Genomic DNA, 15,258 nt, shown 5'->3' on the forward strand with positions numbered 1-15,258 from the left:
CAGCTTTGCTGGGAAGTGGGGGCCTGTGCAGGAGGTGAGCAGGTGAGGCTTTTGTTTGAGGAAGGCCTTATTCTTGGGCCTCAGAGCTCTGTGGACTGGGCTGTGTGTCCACCACCCTGCTCACTCAGAACCTGTCAGCAGGAGAGCCAGCCCCCCCGACCTTGCCCCCTAAGTGCACACACGCAGGCACCATCCATGACAGGCAGGCTGGCCCATCTGCCAATCAATCTCCCTTGCCGATTTCCCAGCTGGAACAGCGGGGCTGGTGTGTAAATCATTCAGAGCCCTCTCTCAGCTCTGCCAGGACATGGAGCTTTTTTTAATTAAGAAGAATGGAAGGTGATGTTGGCTCTGGAGATGGCGGTATTAACTTACTAATGGGCATTTAAAGAGCTGTGTTTGAGAGCCCTGCTGCTACCTTCCCTAGCCTACAGCCTCTTGCTCCTCTGCAGAGCCACCCAGAGCCCCGTCAAGGCTCTGCTATCCTCTACGTTAGAAGGGGTAGCAGATAAGCCCCCCCTAGTGCCCAGCCAGGCCCTGGCCTGGTGACCTGGGACACACAGGCCCATTTTTGCTTTTAGAGGAAGGGCCAGAACTGGAATGACTTGAGCCCTGAGTCCTCTGCCTCCTCTTCTTGCAGCTTGTGGGAGGGCAACAGGCACCCCGGAAATGTCAGGGCCCAGCAGGAAGCATGATTAGGCTTCCAGATGGGTGCCCAAGGTCTACAAGACCCATCAGCCATAGCTGCAGCTATCACAGGTCCCTGTGTTCCCGGCTGAGCTGGGGGAAAATGCAGGTGGTGGCAACAACAACGCCAGGGGAAGGCCCCCAGTAAAGTCCCTTCCGGTGACAGAACCTTGGGTAGTGGGCAGTGCCTACGAGAGTCGGTGAGGCCAGACCTCTGTGTGTTTGCACCGCTCAGAAGGATGTGAGGATGTCCATTCTGGAAACTGCTGCTTTGTCACTATGGTTAAACGATTCTTTCTCTAGGGCTTGCCACCCTGCACGCCCTCTGTGGAAGAACACTCCAGCTGGGAGAGACCTCAGGCTGCCGTCTTCTTCCTCTTCTTTCTAATTTTACAGACGCCAGAATGGATATGACTCGCCCAGAGGCGCACAGCCCGGTTATGACAAGACAATGGGCTGGAACAAAGGTTTCCTGACTTGCAGTCCTGTGTCTTTCCTGTTTCCAGTACCTCCCAGGGGAGGTGACACCATGGTCTCTCACCTCACCTCCTGCTGGTGTTTTAATTTTCTGATGCTCCCAGGCAGGAAATTCTTCCTTCTTTATAACCCAGATCCTCAGGCTTTATTATAAGCCCCATTTCCTCTTACAATTTCCTCAGTAAACACAGGGAATCGCCAAGGTCTTTCAGAGAAGGTTTCTCTTCCTGCTGTCATTGTCATCTTATGCATTAAACAGAAGAGTATGCGCCTCCCAATTCTTTCTTCTAAATCGTGCATTTTGTGAGTCTGAAAATCAAGATGATCACCCCCCACCCCGGCCTGCCAATCCGTTACCTGTGATCCATTTTACAATTAGATAAAATGTCCCAATTTTACCTAAATAGGCAGAAGTTGCTAGTGGGTGGACAGATGCATTTAAAACTGATACCCAGTAAGTCCCTCTAGGCTCTAGGCTCTAGGCTGTGTGCTCTGTGCTCTGTGATATACTTTGGAGTAGGAGGAGGGAGCAAGGTGGGTAGTGGAAGGAGTGTGGCTAACTCAACTCTCTAATCAAGGCTGCATGGTCAGGAGGGGAAGCCCCGCTGTCTGAGGCCATCCTGTGGGACCTCAGACTGACACCCTAAGGGTGGCAGTGCCATATGAACAGATGCAGATTATGGTTGTGACTGCTGGCACCTGTGTTGCACCAGCTCCAATCAAGTCCTCTTGAGCCCTAAATCCTTCCTCTGGGCTGATGTCAGGACTGGGCAGCGGGGGGGCTCTAATGAGGTTTTTCCATGTTGGGGGAGGAATCTACCCTTCCCTTGGTCTTCTGGCAGCCTCAGTCCTAATTGGATGAGTCACCTTCCCTCCCCAGCCCCTGAATACCAGAAGCCCAAGCTTCTGGTGAGGAATAAGAATGTGATTATCTAAAGGAGGGGCACCAGCTGTTCTCCAGGTCACAATGCTGTTTAGGCTGCAGTGGAAGGAATTCCAGTTAGCTAGGAGGAAATATCCTGTCCAAGACATAGGCCCAGAAATGGTTGGATACAGGAGGGTGTGGGCCCTGGTAAGGTGCCTACCTCGTGAGATTGGCACGTGCTATTGGACACACTGCCTGCAATACACAGAAAGTCAGAGGTATGGAAACCTGCCGTCACAAAGGGAGGAAAGCTCTACTCTTTATAGAGGACCTAATGCCTGCCCAGGAGCCATGCCTGGCATCTCGTTCCCCCCATAATGCTAGAAAGTAGATTTTCTTCTTCCCTTTTTCACAGATGAGGAACTGAGATTCAGGATGTAAGTGATTTATTCATGGTCACACAGCCAGGGGACGGCTGAGCCAGGATTCAAGCGTCTGTCTGATTCCAAAGTCCACACACCTTCCCACTGCCCTGTGACTGTGGGGCGCACTGCAGAGAGAGAACTGCACAGGGGAGGTGACTCAACCTCAGGGGGCTCCAGGTGCACCCCTCCCCCAGAATGGTACCCATAGAGAGAGTTCCATGGTATCCACTGACAGGAGGGTAAGCTGTATTTCTGAGGAGGGAGAAAGGAGCTACTGTAGAATTTAATAGCTAAACAACCCCTCTTTCCCCACCCCCACCCCAGTGTGCTCTACACTTGGAATCCCACCAGTCCCTTGAGGCAGATACTCCATCCATAGTCTGCCACACTGGGAATCTGCCTAGTTTACTGGGAAGAGACTGTTACCTCACCACACCCTCAGCTTCCCCAAAACCTACCACAGAGTTCAGTGAAGGCCGGCCCCTGAATAGCTAATAAACTCAATCGATGCTGAGTCAGACTGTGCATTTTCATGTATGTAAATTAGGCCTTAATAAACCCAAATTGAGACTTAAAAAAAAAATACGAAGTATTTCTGGGGCTGAGCACCCCTTCAACCAATTTGACTGATGCACTAATATCACAATAATTAAGCCTCCAAAGTACCAAAGGCTTCATCTTTAGAGGCTTCCATGAACTTTCCTCTCCCCACTTTCCTACCTTCCCAGTACCACCTTGTAACCAAGGCAAAAACTCAAACACTTTCTAAGCGAGAAGAGAAACCCAGACCCGATGCAACACAAGGTCTTAAAGCAGAAGGATTTAGTCTTGACAGGAGGAAGAACTTCCTGACGGGGAAAGTGGTTACCCACTGGAACGAGCTGGGGAAGAATTAAAGGGGGTCACTGGACTCCCCACCCCTGCTTGGCACTCCACAAGTCCCCAGCTTGGTGCACTCAGCCCAGACATGGAAACCGCAGGTGACTCAGGGAATCTTAAGTGGCGGTTGCTAGGTTACAAGCTTCCTCTATGTGCATTCAGTGTAAAGACTAAAGGATGTCACCTGGCTGGGAGGAAGAGCTATGGGGGAAGGAGTGGGGGAGATGGAGAAAAGCCAGGACTTCCAAAACAAGGAATTAGGCCATGGCCTGGAAGGCATCCTGTTCTTAGTACTTTTCCAAGGGTCTGAGTCCCATAGTCCTCACAGAGGGTGTTGCTTGCAGGACATGAACACTAGGTTAGAATGGGGCCTATTCTGGGCCTGGATTCTAGTCCTTTCCCAGCTATGCTGCCTGGGCACAGACAGTGTGGCAACAGGGAGAGGACAGTCACTGAAAGCTTTGAGGTCTGGGCTCCTTCCTTCACTGTAATTGGACAGAAAGCCAGGTGTGAGTAGTGAGGTTTGATGTCCTTGATAATGCACAATTCTTTCATTTGTGATTTAATTATGATAAAGCGAAAGAGCACTGGATTTGGAATTCACAAACTAGACCCACCCTGAATGGTTCACATGGTCATAAGTCAGTTACTTCATTTCACTAAGTCTCAGAGTCCTCATCTGTAAAAAAGGGTGCTAATACCTGCCCGACAACCTTTCCTAGGGTTTTCAAGATTACGAGAAAGTGGATGTGCGAGGGCTTAGTTTAGCTCAAGTTATGCAAACATAAAGTAGTATGAACTTTATATACCTGCTCACTAAGCTGTCCCAGCTGGGGTGGGTGGAGGCACAAGAAGCTTTGCCTCACTGCTTTGGGAGAAGGCTCCATGGTCAAGAGAGGCTGAAGGTGGACCCTCAACAAGCCCCCCTGAGGAATGCGTATGGCTTTCAATCCTCCGGATCACCCTGTCGTGATTTTGTGAAGACAGTTTAAAATGATGGTTGAGGGTTTGTTCCCTATTCCTCTGGGCAGACTGTGATCTCCAGGAAGAAGAGAAATGTTTGATGTTTCCTGTGAAACTTCATTAATTCAGACCACATTTTTTGGAATTTGTGTTTTTATTGAATAAACAAAACACAAATTTCAGGGAGGGGGAAATTTCCCCCCTTATTACTCCTCTTGAGTTCTTTTGGCTAGTCTAATAATTAAATTGACAAGATTATCAGGAGGGGGAAAAAAACCAATTTAATTCACATGCACAGAGGTCCCATAGAAATGGGACCCCCGAAGTGCCACAGCAGGCTGTTTATATGTCATTTTTAGACAAACAGTTATTTGTGAAGACTTACCAAAGGGGCTTGCGCTTAGGATACAGACTAATGAAGTAACAAAATCTGTTTATACAGTTTTCTTAGCCTTGAATTCCCTAACTGTAGTGATAAGTAAGGATGCTCTCTCTCTCCTGATATGGGGAGGATACTATCACATGGGAGATTTATTTCCCGCTTTTGGGGGAAAGAAGAGGTACAGAGTGTTTTTTTAATATCAAATGTTTTTTCCTAACGGCTGTTTCTCAAGTAACTTTAACTTAAAATAATAAATATGCCATTGTGGTATACCTTGGGGTGGCCTGCTCTGAGCCCCAACACAACTGTCCTCTGTGAAGGTTCTTAGAGGTACTTACTATGTAAGTACAGAGAATTCAAACTAAAAAGCAGTGGAATTTCTAAACCAAGAACTCAAGATGTTAAGGTGGGCCTATGAACTGTTAAGAGGTACTGTGACTTCTGTTTCTCACAGGAAGTCATTTCTCAGTGAGGGGCAAAATGTTTGTGCTTGTTCTCAGTTTTCCTTTTTCTTGGTTTTGTTGACAGTAGTCTTAGTAGTAATGGTATTCATAGTGATTTACCAGCCCCTTGCTGTGTGTCAGAAGCTGAACTGAACACTTCACAAATATCATCTCATTTTTTAAATAAATAAATAAGTAAATAAATTTATTTATTTATTTATTTTTGGCTGCGTTGGGTCTTCGTTGCTGCACGAGGGCTTTCTCTAGTTGCGGCGAGCAGGGGCTACTCTTCGTTGTGGTGCTCGGGCCTCTCACTGCAGTGGCTTCTCTTGTTGCGGAGCACGGGCTCTAGGCATGCGGGCTTCAGTAGTTGTGGCACACGGGCTTAGTTGCTCCGCGGCATGTGGGATCTTCCCGGACCAGGGCTCGAACTGGTGTCCCCTGCATAGGCAGGTAGATTCTTAACTGCTGCACCACCAGGGAAGTCCCCAAAATATCATCTTATTTAATCTTCACAAAAATCTACAAGGATATATCTATACCATGGAATGCTACTCAGAAATAAAAAGGAATGAACTAGTGATACATGCAACAACTTGGATGAATCTCCACAGAATTATGCTGGGAACAAAAAAAGCCAATATCCAAAGGTTACATACTGTAAGTTTCTATTTATATAACATTCTTAAAATGACAAAATTATGGAAACGGAGAACAGATTAGTGGTTGCCAGCAGTTGGAGAGAGAGGGGTGAGAGGGAAGAAGGTATGGGTATAAAAAGGCAATATGTACACCTGAAACTAACACAGTGTTGTAAATCAACTATACTTCAATTAAAAAAAAAGGCAACGTGAAGTGTTCTTGTGGTGATGGAAATAGTCTAAATCTTGACTGATCAATTTCCATATCCTGGCTATGGTATTATTGTACTATATGTTTTGCAAGATGTTACCATTGAGAGAAATTGGGTAAAAGGTGTTATTTCTTACAACTGCATGTGAATCCACAATTTATCTCAAAATACAAAGTTTAATCTAACTAAAATAAGGAAACTGAGCCTCGAAGTAGTTAAATAATTTCAGAGCCAGAATTCAAACCGAGGTCTGTCAGACTCCCAAGCCTGAGCGTTTCAACACTTGGCTCTATTCAAGGGAACCATGTAGGAGGACCCCACAAGCCTGCAGTTCATCACACCAGGTGGCTCACTGGTGTCATGGGCACTTTTGTTACTGGGGACTACTGTCCTGATAAGGCCATTACAGAATGGCTTGAAAGAATTATTTGGCAAGACCTGTGGGTTGGTGCTGAGGGCTAAGATTTGATAACCAGGTTTTCCCTTCCTAAGGTGTGATGTGGGAGGGACCACTCACGTGTTTGCCTTTCCACTTTTGTCTCTGGCTGTGTGTCCGCATTACTGTGCATTTTCTGTCAGTTTCTCCGTGGATATGACCATTTCCGGGTGGAGGGTGAGGTGATGTGTAAATTATGCAAATGTGCGCAGGTCGGTGTGTACATTGTTTGGATGCACCCGTGTCAGGTCTACGTGTGTCACACCCACATAACTTGTTTCTCTTAGGTTAAACCATTTGATAATACCTCCCCCAAAGCAAAGCCGACTGTTAAGCCAGGCTGTCACGAACTGGGTCTGTGTACTGTAGATAAACTGGGTAATTGGACTCTCCGCCTCCTCATCCGAAACAAACACTCACAAACCGCCCACTCCCACACTGGAGGGAGTCTAGTCCCCGTCATCTGGGTACTTGGCTCTAGTGCCCCGCTTTCCCTGAACAGTGGGCAAGGTGAGCGTCTCCCGCCGGGCCCTTTTCCTCCCCCGCAGGCCGGGCGCAGCCAGGGCTTCTGTAAAGAGGTCAGGGCTCGCTTCGCCGCGGGGCGCACGCGGGTTCCTGCACAGGTGTGGCGGCTGATGGTGGGGATGTGCGTGGAGCCAGCTCGCCGGCCTCCCCCCACCCCACCCTCCGGCGGCGGCTCCGCTTCTCCTTCCTGCTGCTCATTTATTCTCCTCTTCTGGGTGTGTGACAGCGGTGTGCGGACCGGGGAAGGACAGAGCGCCCTCTCCCCTGCTCCCCGCGCCGCTCTCGGGAAATGCGCTGCCTGCGCCTCGCCGCCGCACTGTGTAAGTGGCGCGGGGGCAGGGACGGGAGTTGGCTGGGAGGGAGAGCCGGGGGAGGCAGGCGGCGGCGCCGAAAGGTGTTAACTCCTTGCGTCGCCGGGAGGCAGCCTGGCACCTGAACCCCGGAACGCCCCCGGCCCCCGACGCGTTCCGCGGGTTTCCGACCAGCTGGCTGGGAGCGGCGGGGGACAAAGCGGTGCGGGTTTGATGCCGCCGCGGGGTGGCGCCCTCGCCGCCGCGTTTTCCCTTGAAAGTTGGCGGGGGGCTGGGAGCCCGCTCGCCCGCCCACACGCCAGGAGGCCAGGGCGCCGGGCCCGGCTGCCCTTGATTCGCCCCCCATTCCTCCCGCAGGGCCGGGCTCGGACGCCTCCGGACCGCTGAGTCTTGAGGGACGGTGAAGCGCTGGCCGGCGTCGGGGCCCTTGCCGGGGGTCGGGCGGGAGCAGGCGAACCGGAGCGAGATGGAGGCGGCGAGAGGGGGCGCGGAGTAGCCGGCGGATTCCCGGGCTCTCACCTCCCACGGCGCTCCGCGGGGGCGCGGCGGGCGGGGTCCCCGGGCTGCCATGGAGGTGCCCAACGTCAAGGACTTCCAGTGGAAGCGCCTGGCGCCACTGCCCAGCCGCCGGGTCTACTGCTCCCTGCTGGAAACCGGGGGGCAGGTCTATGCCATCGGGGGATGTGACGACAACGGCGTCCCCGTGGACTGCTTTGAGGTCTATTCCCCCGAGGCCGACCAGTGGACCGACCTGTGCCCCCTGCCCACAGCCCGGGCCGGGGTGGCTGTCACCGCCCTGGGGAAGCGGATCATGGTGATCGGGGGTGTGGGCACCAATCAGCTGCCTCTGAAGGTCGTGGAGATGTACAACATCGATGAGGGCAAGTGGAAGAAGAGGAGCATGCTGCGCGAGGCCGCCATGGGCATTTCTGTCACGGCCAAAGGCGAGTGGGGCCAGGGCTGAGGGCGGGCAGAGAGAAGGGAGTGGGGGGCCACGGGGAAAGGGATGGAAGCCAACACTGAGTTGGAGGCCACTGTCACATTCCTGATCCCCAGTTGATCTTTACAATGGACACTAAAACTGGAGACCCGCTGGCCTTATTTTACAGATGGGAAAATAGAGACTCGGCAAGTGAAGTGTCTAGTAAATCCATATGATGCCAGAGCTCCCCTCCACCCCACCAGGTTCCTCCCAGCAAGCTGGGCAGGCCGGGCCAGAGGGGAGAGCCAAAGGAGGTTAGTGCAATGTCCCTGTACATTCCTTCATTCAGCAGAATGATTGGGCCTTCCACCCACAGCACCAAATCCCCTGAAATCTTCCTTGCAAGTGCCACCACCTCCAGACACATATTTGGGGCCCTGGGGATGTTCATGCCATCCTCGTACCATCACCAGGCCCCACTGGGAGGGCTTTGGGACCTGATTCCAGGACCTTCTCACCACCATCTGCCTCCTAATCTCAGAGACACTGATGAGTGGACACCATAACGTTCCTGAGGGTCGTGCTTCTGCGGCATCTTGCCCAGGTTCACTAGGTTCTCAGGGCATGCATGTGCTGATCAGGTAGCTTTAATTCTCATTTCGCTTTTTCCAAGCCCATCTCTTTCTTTTCAGGCCTGGTACAGCCCAGAGCACAGAGGGGGCTCTGAAAGCTCTTTTGCTAAAACACACAGGGTTTTATGGAAAATGGCCCAGCAGGAGTTAGGAGACCCCAAGTTCAGATCAGACAGGCTTAGTGGGATGAGACCTTCCCTCCTTCTCTTGCAAAACCATTTCAGCTGCCTGTCAGGTCTACTGTAGATCAGAAACCAGTATTTCTTGAGCACCTGCTCTGTCCCTGGCACAGTTCTAGGTCCCAGGGAGGAAGGAAAGAGGCAGAAGATCTGATCCCTGCCTTTAGGAGCCCGGGTCTTACCAATGAAGGTCAGAAAGAGAAACTCTAACTCAAAATCCCTGAGGGCAGAGTAGCCAATGGGGCCTCCTGAACTTCCAGTAAGAAAGATGGAAAGCATGGAGGCCCATGGGGAAATAGAGAGGGAAAGGGTAGTCCTTTATCCGCAGATCTCAATAAGTGGGGCTGAAAGATTAAGAACCAACATTTATTGAGTCCTTACCGTAGGTGCCTTATAGGTATTAACCCCTTTGACCCTCACAACCTGTCTGATGAGGTAAGTGCTATTATTATCTTCATTTTAGAGAGAAGCAATGTGAGGCCCAGCGAGATTAAGTAACTTGCCCAAGGTTACGCAGCCAGCAGGTGATGGTCGAGTCTGTGCTCTTAACTATGGCATTGAATGGGTTCAACAGTTAGTCTACTAAGACTTTACATGCCTGTGTGCCACGCTTTCTAGCAGATGCTGGGGCCACAGATTAACAAATCTCAAGAACCAAACAATCTATTGAAAGAAACATACAAAGGTTATTTCAGTAACGTGTGGCAAGTAGGATGATGCAGGTGCCACAGGAGGTCCTGAGTCGCCGCTCTCAGCCCAGCCTTGCAGTCCAGGGACACTCAGGTGACTCTGAAAGGATGAGTAAGAATTGGGTGCAGGGCTTCCCGGGTGGCGCAGTGGGTGAGAGTCCGCCTGCCGATGCAGGGGACACGGGTTCGTGCCCTGGTCCGGGAAGATCCCACGTGCCGCGGAGCGGCTGGGCCCGTGAGCCATGGCCGCTGAGCCTGCGCGTCCAGAGCCTGTGCTCCGCAGCAGGAGAGGCCACAACAGTGAGAGGCCCACATACTGCAAAAAAAAAAAAAAAGAATTGGGTGCAGGAATGGTAGTGTGGACTGGATGTGAGGGTTCCCAGCTGGAGTTGTGTGGGTGAAAACAGGAATAGAAGAGGCGGAGTTTGTGTAAGGTAAATTTCTCATTAGCAGGCCCCGTCTCCCAGCCACAGGCTAGGGTTGGGATTTTTTTTCCCTCTCTTTAGTAAGATTGGAAAGTAGAAAGAAGTAGTACTCACCCCTGCAATCCCCTTGAAGAATGAAAGTCTCATAGAGCCAGAAGCGGTGAGGACTGGCTACTAGGAGACAGAATCCCGGGCAGGGGTGAGTCCCTGGGAAAAAGAGGGCCCTGGGGGTAGGGCTGTGTCCTTAACAGGCTGCGTGAGGTACTGGGGTGAGGCCCAGGGAAACATGGAGGCGTTGCCCATCCTCTCTGCTGCACTGTGTCACCTGCAGCCAAGAGCAGTAGAGAGTGGGGGGCAACTCACTTCTCTGGGCAGGGCTTCTTATAGGGGCCAGTTTTCTCTCCTCCAAAGCCTCTCCCTCATTCACCCCTAGCCCATTCAGTGCAGGGTGCCTCCTGGAGCCCAGAGCTTTCCTGTGCATGAAGGAGGATGGCCTTCCCCTATCTGGACAAAGAAAGAGATAGCAGCAGGCCAGTGTCCCACAAGTCCAATGACAGCAGGGCTGACCTCATTTCCAAAGGCTCCTGCTAGGTCTAGAGAGTTCTGATCTGGGAGTGCCTGGGGAAGAGGCCACTATTGGAGGGTATCAGAGGAATACCCCTCCTCTTTGGCATCCCTCTGGCTGCCCAGGGAGGAGGAGAATGGAGGGGATAAGACCTGCAAAGGGTTGTCCAGGCCTAGACTCCACTGCAGTCTACCTCTGTGCAAGCCTTAGTATTTCGGGTTTAACCAAGGGCCAGCCACCAAGGAAGGCTAAGGCATGTAGGCCTGACATGGCTTCAAGAAGACCCAGGCTTGACTGTGGCAGGGACTTTTAATGGTGCCACCAACCCATTCTCGGGCAGAGCGGTGGTTGGGACCTGGCCAGGCTTCAGTGCTTGTGTTCCAGGGGTTAACAGAGCCTGGCCATGGTGGGAGCTGAGTACGACGGGCCTGTCTCATAGTGTCTGTTGTATGGCCTTTCTCCTTAGATTACCGAGTGTACGCGGCAGGCGGGATGGGCCTGGACCTCCGTCCACACAACCACCTCCAACACTATGACATGCTCAAGGACATGTGGGTGTCTCTAGCACCCATGCCCACCCCGAGATATGCTGCCACCTCATTCATCCGAGGTTCCAAGATCTATGTTCTGGGTAAGGACGGGTTGTCTGGCCCATATCTGGCCCTTCTTCCCTCCCCCGGGTCAGTTCCTGTTGGAAGCAGTGCCTGTGTGCTGAGCACCTCCTGGGCACTGGGGGTTAATCAGGCTGCCCCACCCCTCAGGGAGCTTCCTATATGATCTGATAACAGTCAGAAGGGGAAACCCAGCCCCAGTCCTCAGAGACTTACTCTTCTGCCCAACCTTCGCCCTACTCTGGCCTCCAGGGGGACGACAGTCCAAGTACGCGGTCAATGCCTTCGAAGTCTTTGACATCGAGACTCGCTCCTGGACCAAGTTCCCCAACATTCCCTGCAAGCGGGCCTTCTCCAGCTTTGTGACCCTAGATGACCGCTTGTACAGCCTGGGTGGCCTGCGGCAGGGTCGGCTCTACCAGCAGCCCAAGTTCCTCCGGACGATGGACATGTTCGACATGGAACAGGGTAAGCTGGGCACCAGTCCCCGGCTGCACACCTCCCTTCTGGCTGAATCCCCCACCTTACCCCCATCCCATCCATCCACCCAGGCTCACTTACTCAGCTGGGTGAGCCTTTCAGAGTCTGAACACCCTTCTCCATTCAGGGCTACTCTTGGGATCAAGTTCTTTCATCTGTACAGGGTTCCCTTTGATTGGTTAGTTGTTTTTATCAAAGCCTTTTCCACCTATTGTCCATTCTTACAACATCCAGCCAGCGCCAGGTGAGGAAGGGCTTTTTCCTGTTTTTTACTCGTGGAAAAACAGAAGGATCCTGACTCTGACGCCCTCTGCCTCTAGTCAGCCTCCTTTCCAGCTTAAAGCCCGTGAGAACAGAGGTAGAACAAGGTGATTTGTCAAAGAGGTTATGGTTCCTTGGATTGCAGCAAGCATGGGAGAGGGTAGAGTGTCATTTCAAACAGCAGGAGACATTGTATATGCGCTGAGCACACAGGGTAGATGGAGTGGAGATGCTGCCTAGGGTGAGAGCAGTTTGGGACTGATGTGTATTTGGAGGGGCGGGTGGTCAGCATCTAATTCTCTCTGTGTATCTCCTGCCATCACCCATGGCCTGTAGGGGGATGGCTGAAGATGGAGCGCTCATTCTTCCTTAAGAAGCGGCGGGCAGACTTTGTGGCCGGCTCTCTGAGTGGACGGATCATAGTGGCTGGAGGACTTGGTAAGGATAGAGCTTCCGGTCTGGCGCTGTGGTCTGGTGCTTGGTGGATTCTAGGCACTCTGCATGAGCAGGAGAGGGTGCTGGCTCCTTGCACACTGCCTGCCTACTGCTTTATTCCAAAGAATTTCAAAGCACTCCCCTCGTCCCAGCCTAGATGTCATGTCTCCGTGGACGGGCCTCAGTTATGGTCTATCTGTCCTTTTACACAGGAGAAACTGAGGCCCAGAGAGCATAAGGGACATACTGATAACCATGTGCCACAGGCTTGCCAAGCACAGGTCCCTGGGCCCCTGTCCAGGAATGACTGGAGGTGAAAGTGTGGCAGGGATTGGCCTTGGTCCTCTTTCTCTTCTCCCTGGATACCCAACTCTGTCATGGAGTAGAAAAGCAGTCTGATCAAATCAGTTATTCTAATGAATTCAGGATTTGCTATATAAGACCTCCCAGAGATTAGGGTATTTTGAAGGCGGGACCCCAACATCAACAGGGGAGAGACATATGAGCAGCAGAGCTTCCAGGAACCCAGAGTTTACTCAGTGTGGACAGACACGCTATTTACCCACACAGGAAAGCAGCTTGATGTAAGCTAGACCATGTGAGCAGCTTTCTTAGTAAAGGGCAGAAGAGCGGCAGTAGTGTCTAGAAACTTCTGGTGAAAGCAGGCGGTGGGGAAAGAAAGTTACTCTTGAGATGAAAAGACAGAGAAGGCAGGAAGGACAAAGCAGCTGTTTGACAAAAGGGTGGGGAAGGAGCAATTCTGTAGCCAAGGAAGTTGAGGTTGATTGGCATCTGCTTGTGTTCCAGAGGCGGGGGAGCAAGATGGGGGGACTTCCCTGGGGCAGATTGGAGACTGGACTCCTTTGTAAGGTCCGGTTCCCTTGGCACTTTCAGGGAACCAACCCACTGTCCTGGAGACGGCAGAGGCGTTCCACCCGGGGAAGAACAAGTGGGAGGTCCTCCCCGCCATGCCCACGCCCCGCTGTGCCTGCTCCAGCATCGTTGTCAAGAACTGCCTCCTGGCCGTGGGGGGCGTCAACCAGGGTCTGAGCGATGCGGTGGAAGCCCTGTGTGTCTCTGACTCCTAGCTGGCTCTGGGCCCAGCCACCGTGTCCTGGACCGGATCACCCCACTCTGGACAAGAGGAATGATCTCATCAAAGTAGCTTGGGCTGCTTCCCCGGATGCCAGCTCCTGTCAGCAGCCAGTGGGGTTAGGCCCTAGGGCTCTAAGTGACCTCTGCACCTCCAAACCCTACCAACCTGAGAAAACTGTAAGAAGTCTCGATGACTCTGCCATCCCCCTTCCCCTGTTGGAGCTCAGGTGACTTCTGGGGAGAGTCCTCACTTACTGCTCAGGCAGAGAAAGGTGGGTAGCAGGAGTATATGCTACCTCCCTTCCTGTGGGTTTACCTCTCCCATCTCCAGGATAGGGGGTAGGCAGGGCAGTTCTGACCCAGAGGATAGCTACTTGTAGCTGTCCTTTCCCTGGATCTGCGCTAGTCTGAAGGTCTCTTGGGCTGGAAGATGGAGAAGGGTTGCAGGGATCCCAACCCCTCTTCTCTCCATTGGTCTACATCCCTTCCCCCTTTGGTGACCAACTGTGGGCCTGCCCTGGACCTCATCTACTCAGCAAGAATTGTTCCTGAAGCTGGAGGCGGCTGATTTGGAAGGGAAGTCGGGTTCACGTGCACTGGTCCAGGTCAGAAGCCCTGGCCAGGAAGGACCCATGCCTCTCTGGGTCCTGATGGGAACGTAATGATGGGAATGGAGCCGACTCCCAGCCCAGGGTCTGCTCCCCACTCCTCTCCTCACTTCATTTCTCCTTCGGTCACCCCTCCCCACCAGAGGCACCAGAGGCATCCCTCCCCTTTGTCACCGACAGCCCCAGAGTGTTTCTGTGTGAAACCTTCTTATTTACACTGTGGCATCAAAAGCCACAAAGGATGCACTCTGGTTAACAGCAGCAGCACAATGATTAAAATCTATATTCCTATCTTCTCTGGCACCCTGATGCAGGGGTGGGGTGGGCGGTGTCTTGATATGCGGAGGGGACCGCATGAAACAGTCCCTCTGACATTCTCAGGCTGAATGGGGCCCCAAGGGACCACTTGTTCTTGGCTGTTCCTTCTGAGGAGGTTCCACCTTCAAACCACCCTGCCCTGACCAGTCACCTGACTCCTAGGAAAACAGCACATTTTCTGTCTCCTGAGCATTGATGCCCCACAGGCGTGTTGGGAAAAGGCTGCACTCATTAACTGACTTCTTCGTTGGGTTACTCCTTGTGACTGGCCTCAGTTCATTCAGCTCGAGCTCATTTCTGTCTTGCCCACAGTAGAAAAGGAATTCCTCACTAATGTAAAAACATGAAGGACATGCCTCCTTTTAGCTGGTATAACACCGCTTTCTGATTCCAAGTTATTTTTAAAAGCTGTGCTAACACGGGGGATACAAAGATGAAAAAATACACGTCCTGGAGGGGCGGTGGGGGAGTCAGAGAGCACTCACCACGCGCTGGTATGATTATTTCTCCTGAAGCAGGAACACCCGTCTTGAGGGGTCATGGGGAGCCTCCTAGAAGAGGTAACACCTCCACTGAACCTTCACAGACAAGTGGAACCAGGGTCTTTATGGGACATTTTACCTCCCTTTCTCTTGTACCTGATCTTTTTCTTTACTTGGGCACTGGAAGGACACTGCCACCTGCTGGCCCAGCCTTTCCCTCCCACCTTGGCATCCTGTGGCCACGGGTGTCCCCTACAGAGCAGACTGCAGAGAGGCCTTCCCTACTGCTTCCAGACCTCCACCCCCAGCC

General features: G+C 52.3%; 1 protein-coding gene across 1 annotated transcript; it reads left to right on the forward strand.

Annotated features, from left to right (window-relative positions):
- Positions 1 to 7,206: 7,206 nt before the first annotated feature.
- KLHDC8A (kelch domain containing 8A) lies at positions 7,207 to 14,408 on the forward strand. Its single transcript, XM_082616315.1, has 5 exons — positions 7,207 to 8,190; positions 11,125 to 11,289; positions 11,522 to 11,737; positions 12,347 to 12,448; positions 13,340 to 14,408. The coding sequence occupies exons 1-5, from the start codon at positions 7,815 to 7,817 to the stop codon at positions 13,531 to 13,533; spliced, it is 1,053 nt and encodes a 350-aa protein (XP_082472441.1). The 5' UTR covers positions 7,207 to 7,814; the 3' UTR covers positions 13,534 to 14,408.
- Positions 14,409 to 15,258: the final 850 nt, after the last annotated feature.

Source organism: Mesoplodon mirus (assembly GCF_964341445.2).
Source record: "Mesoplodon mirus genome assembly, chromosome: 3".
In the NCBI taxonomy this organism is placed as follows: Eukaryota; Metazoa; Chordata; class Mammalia; order Artiodactyla; family Ziphiidae; genus Mesoplodon; species Mesoplodon mirus.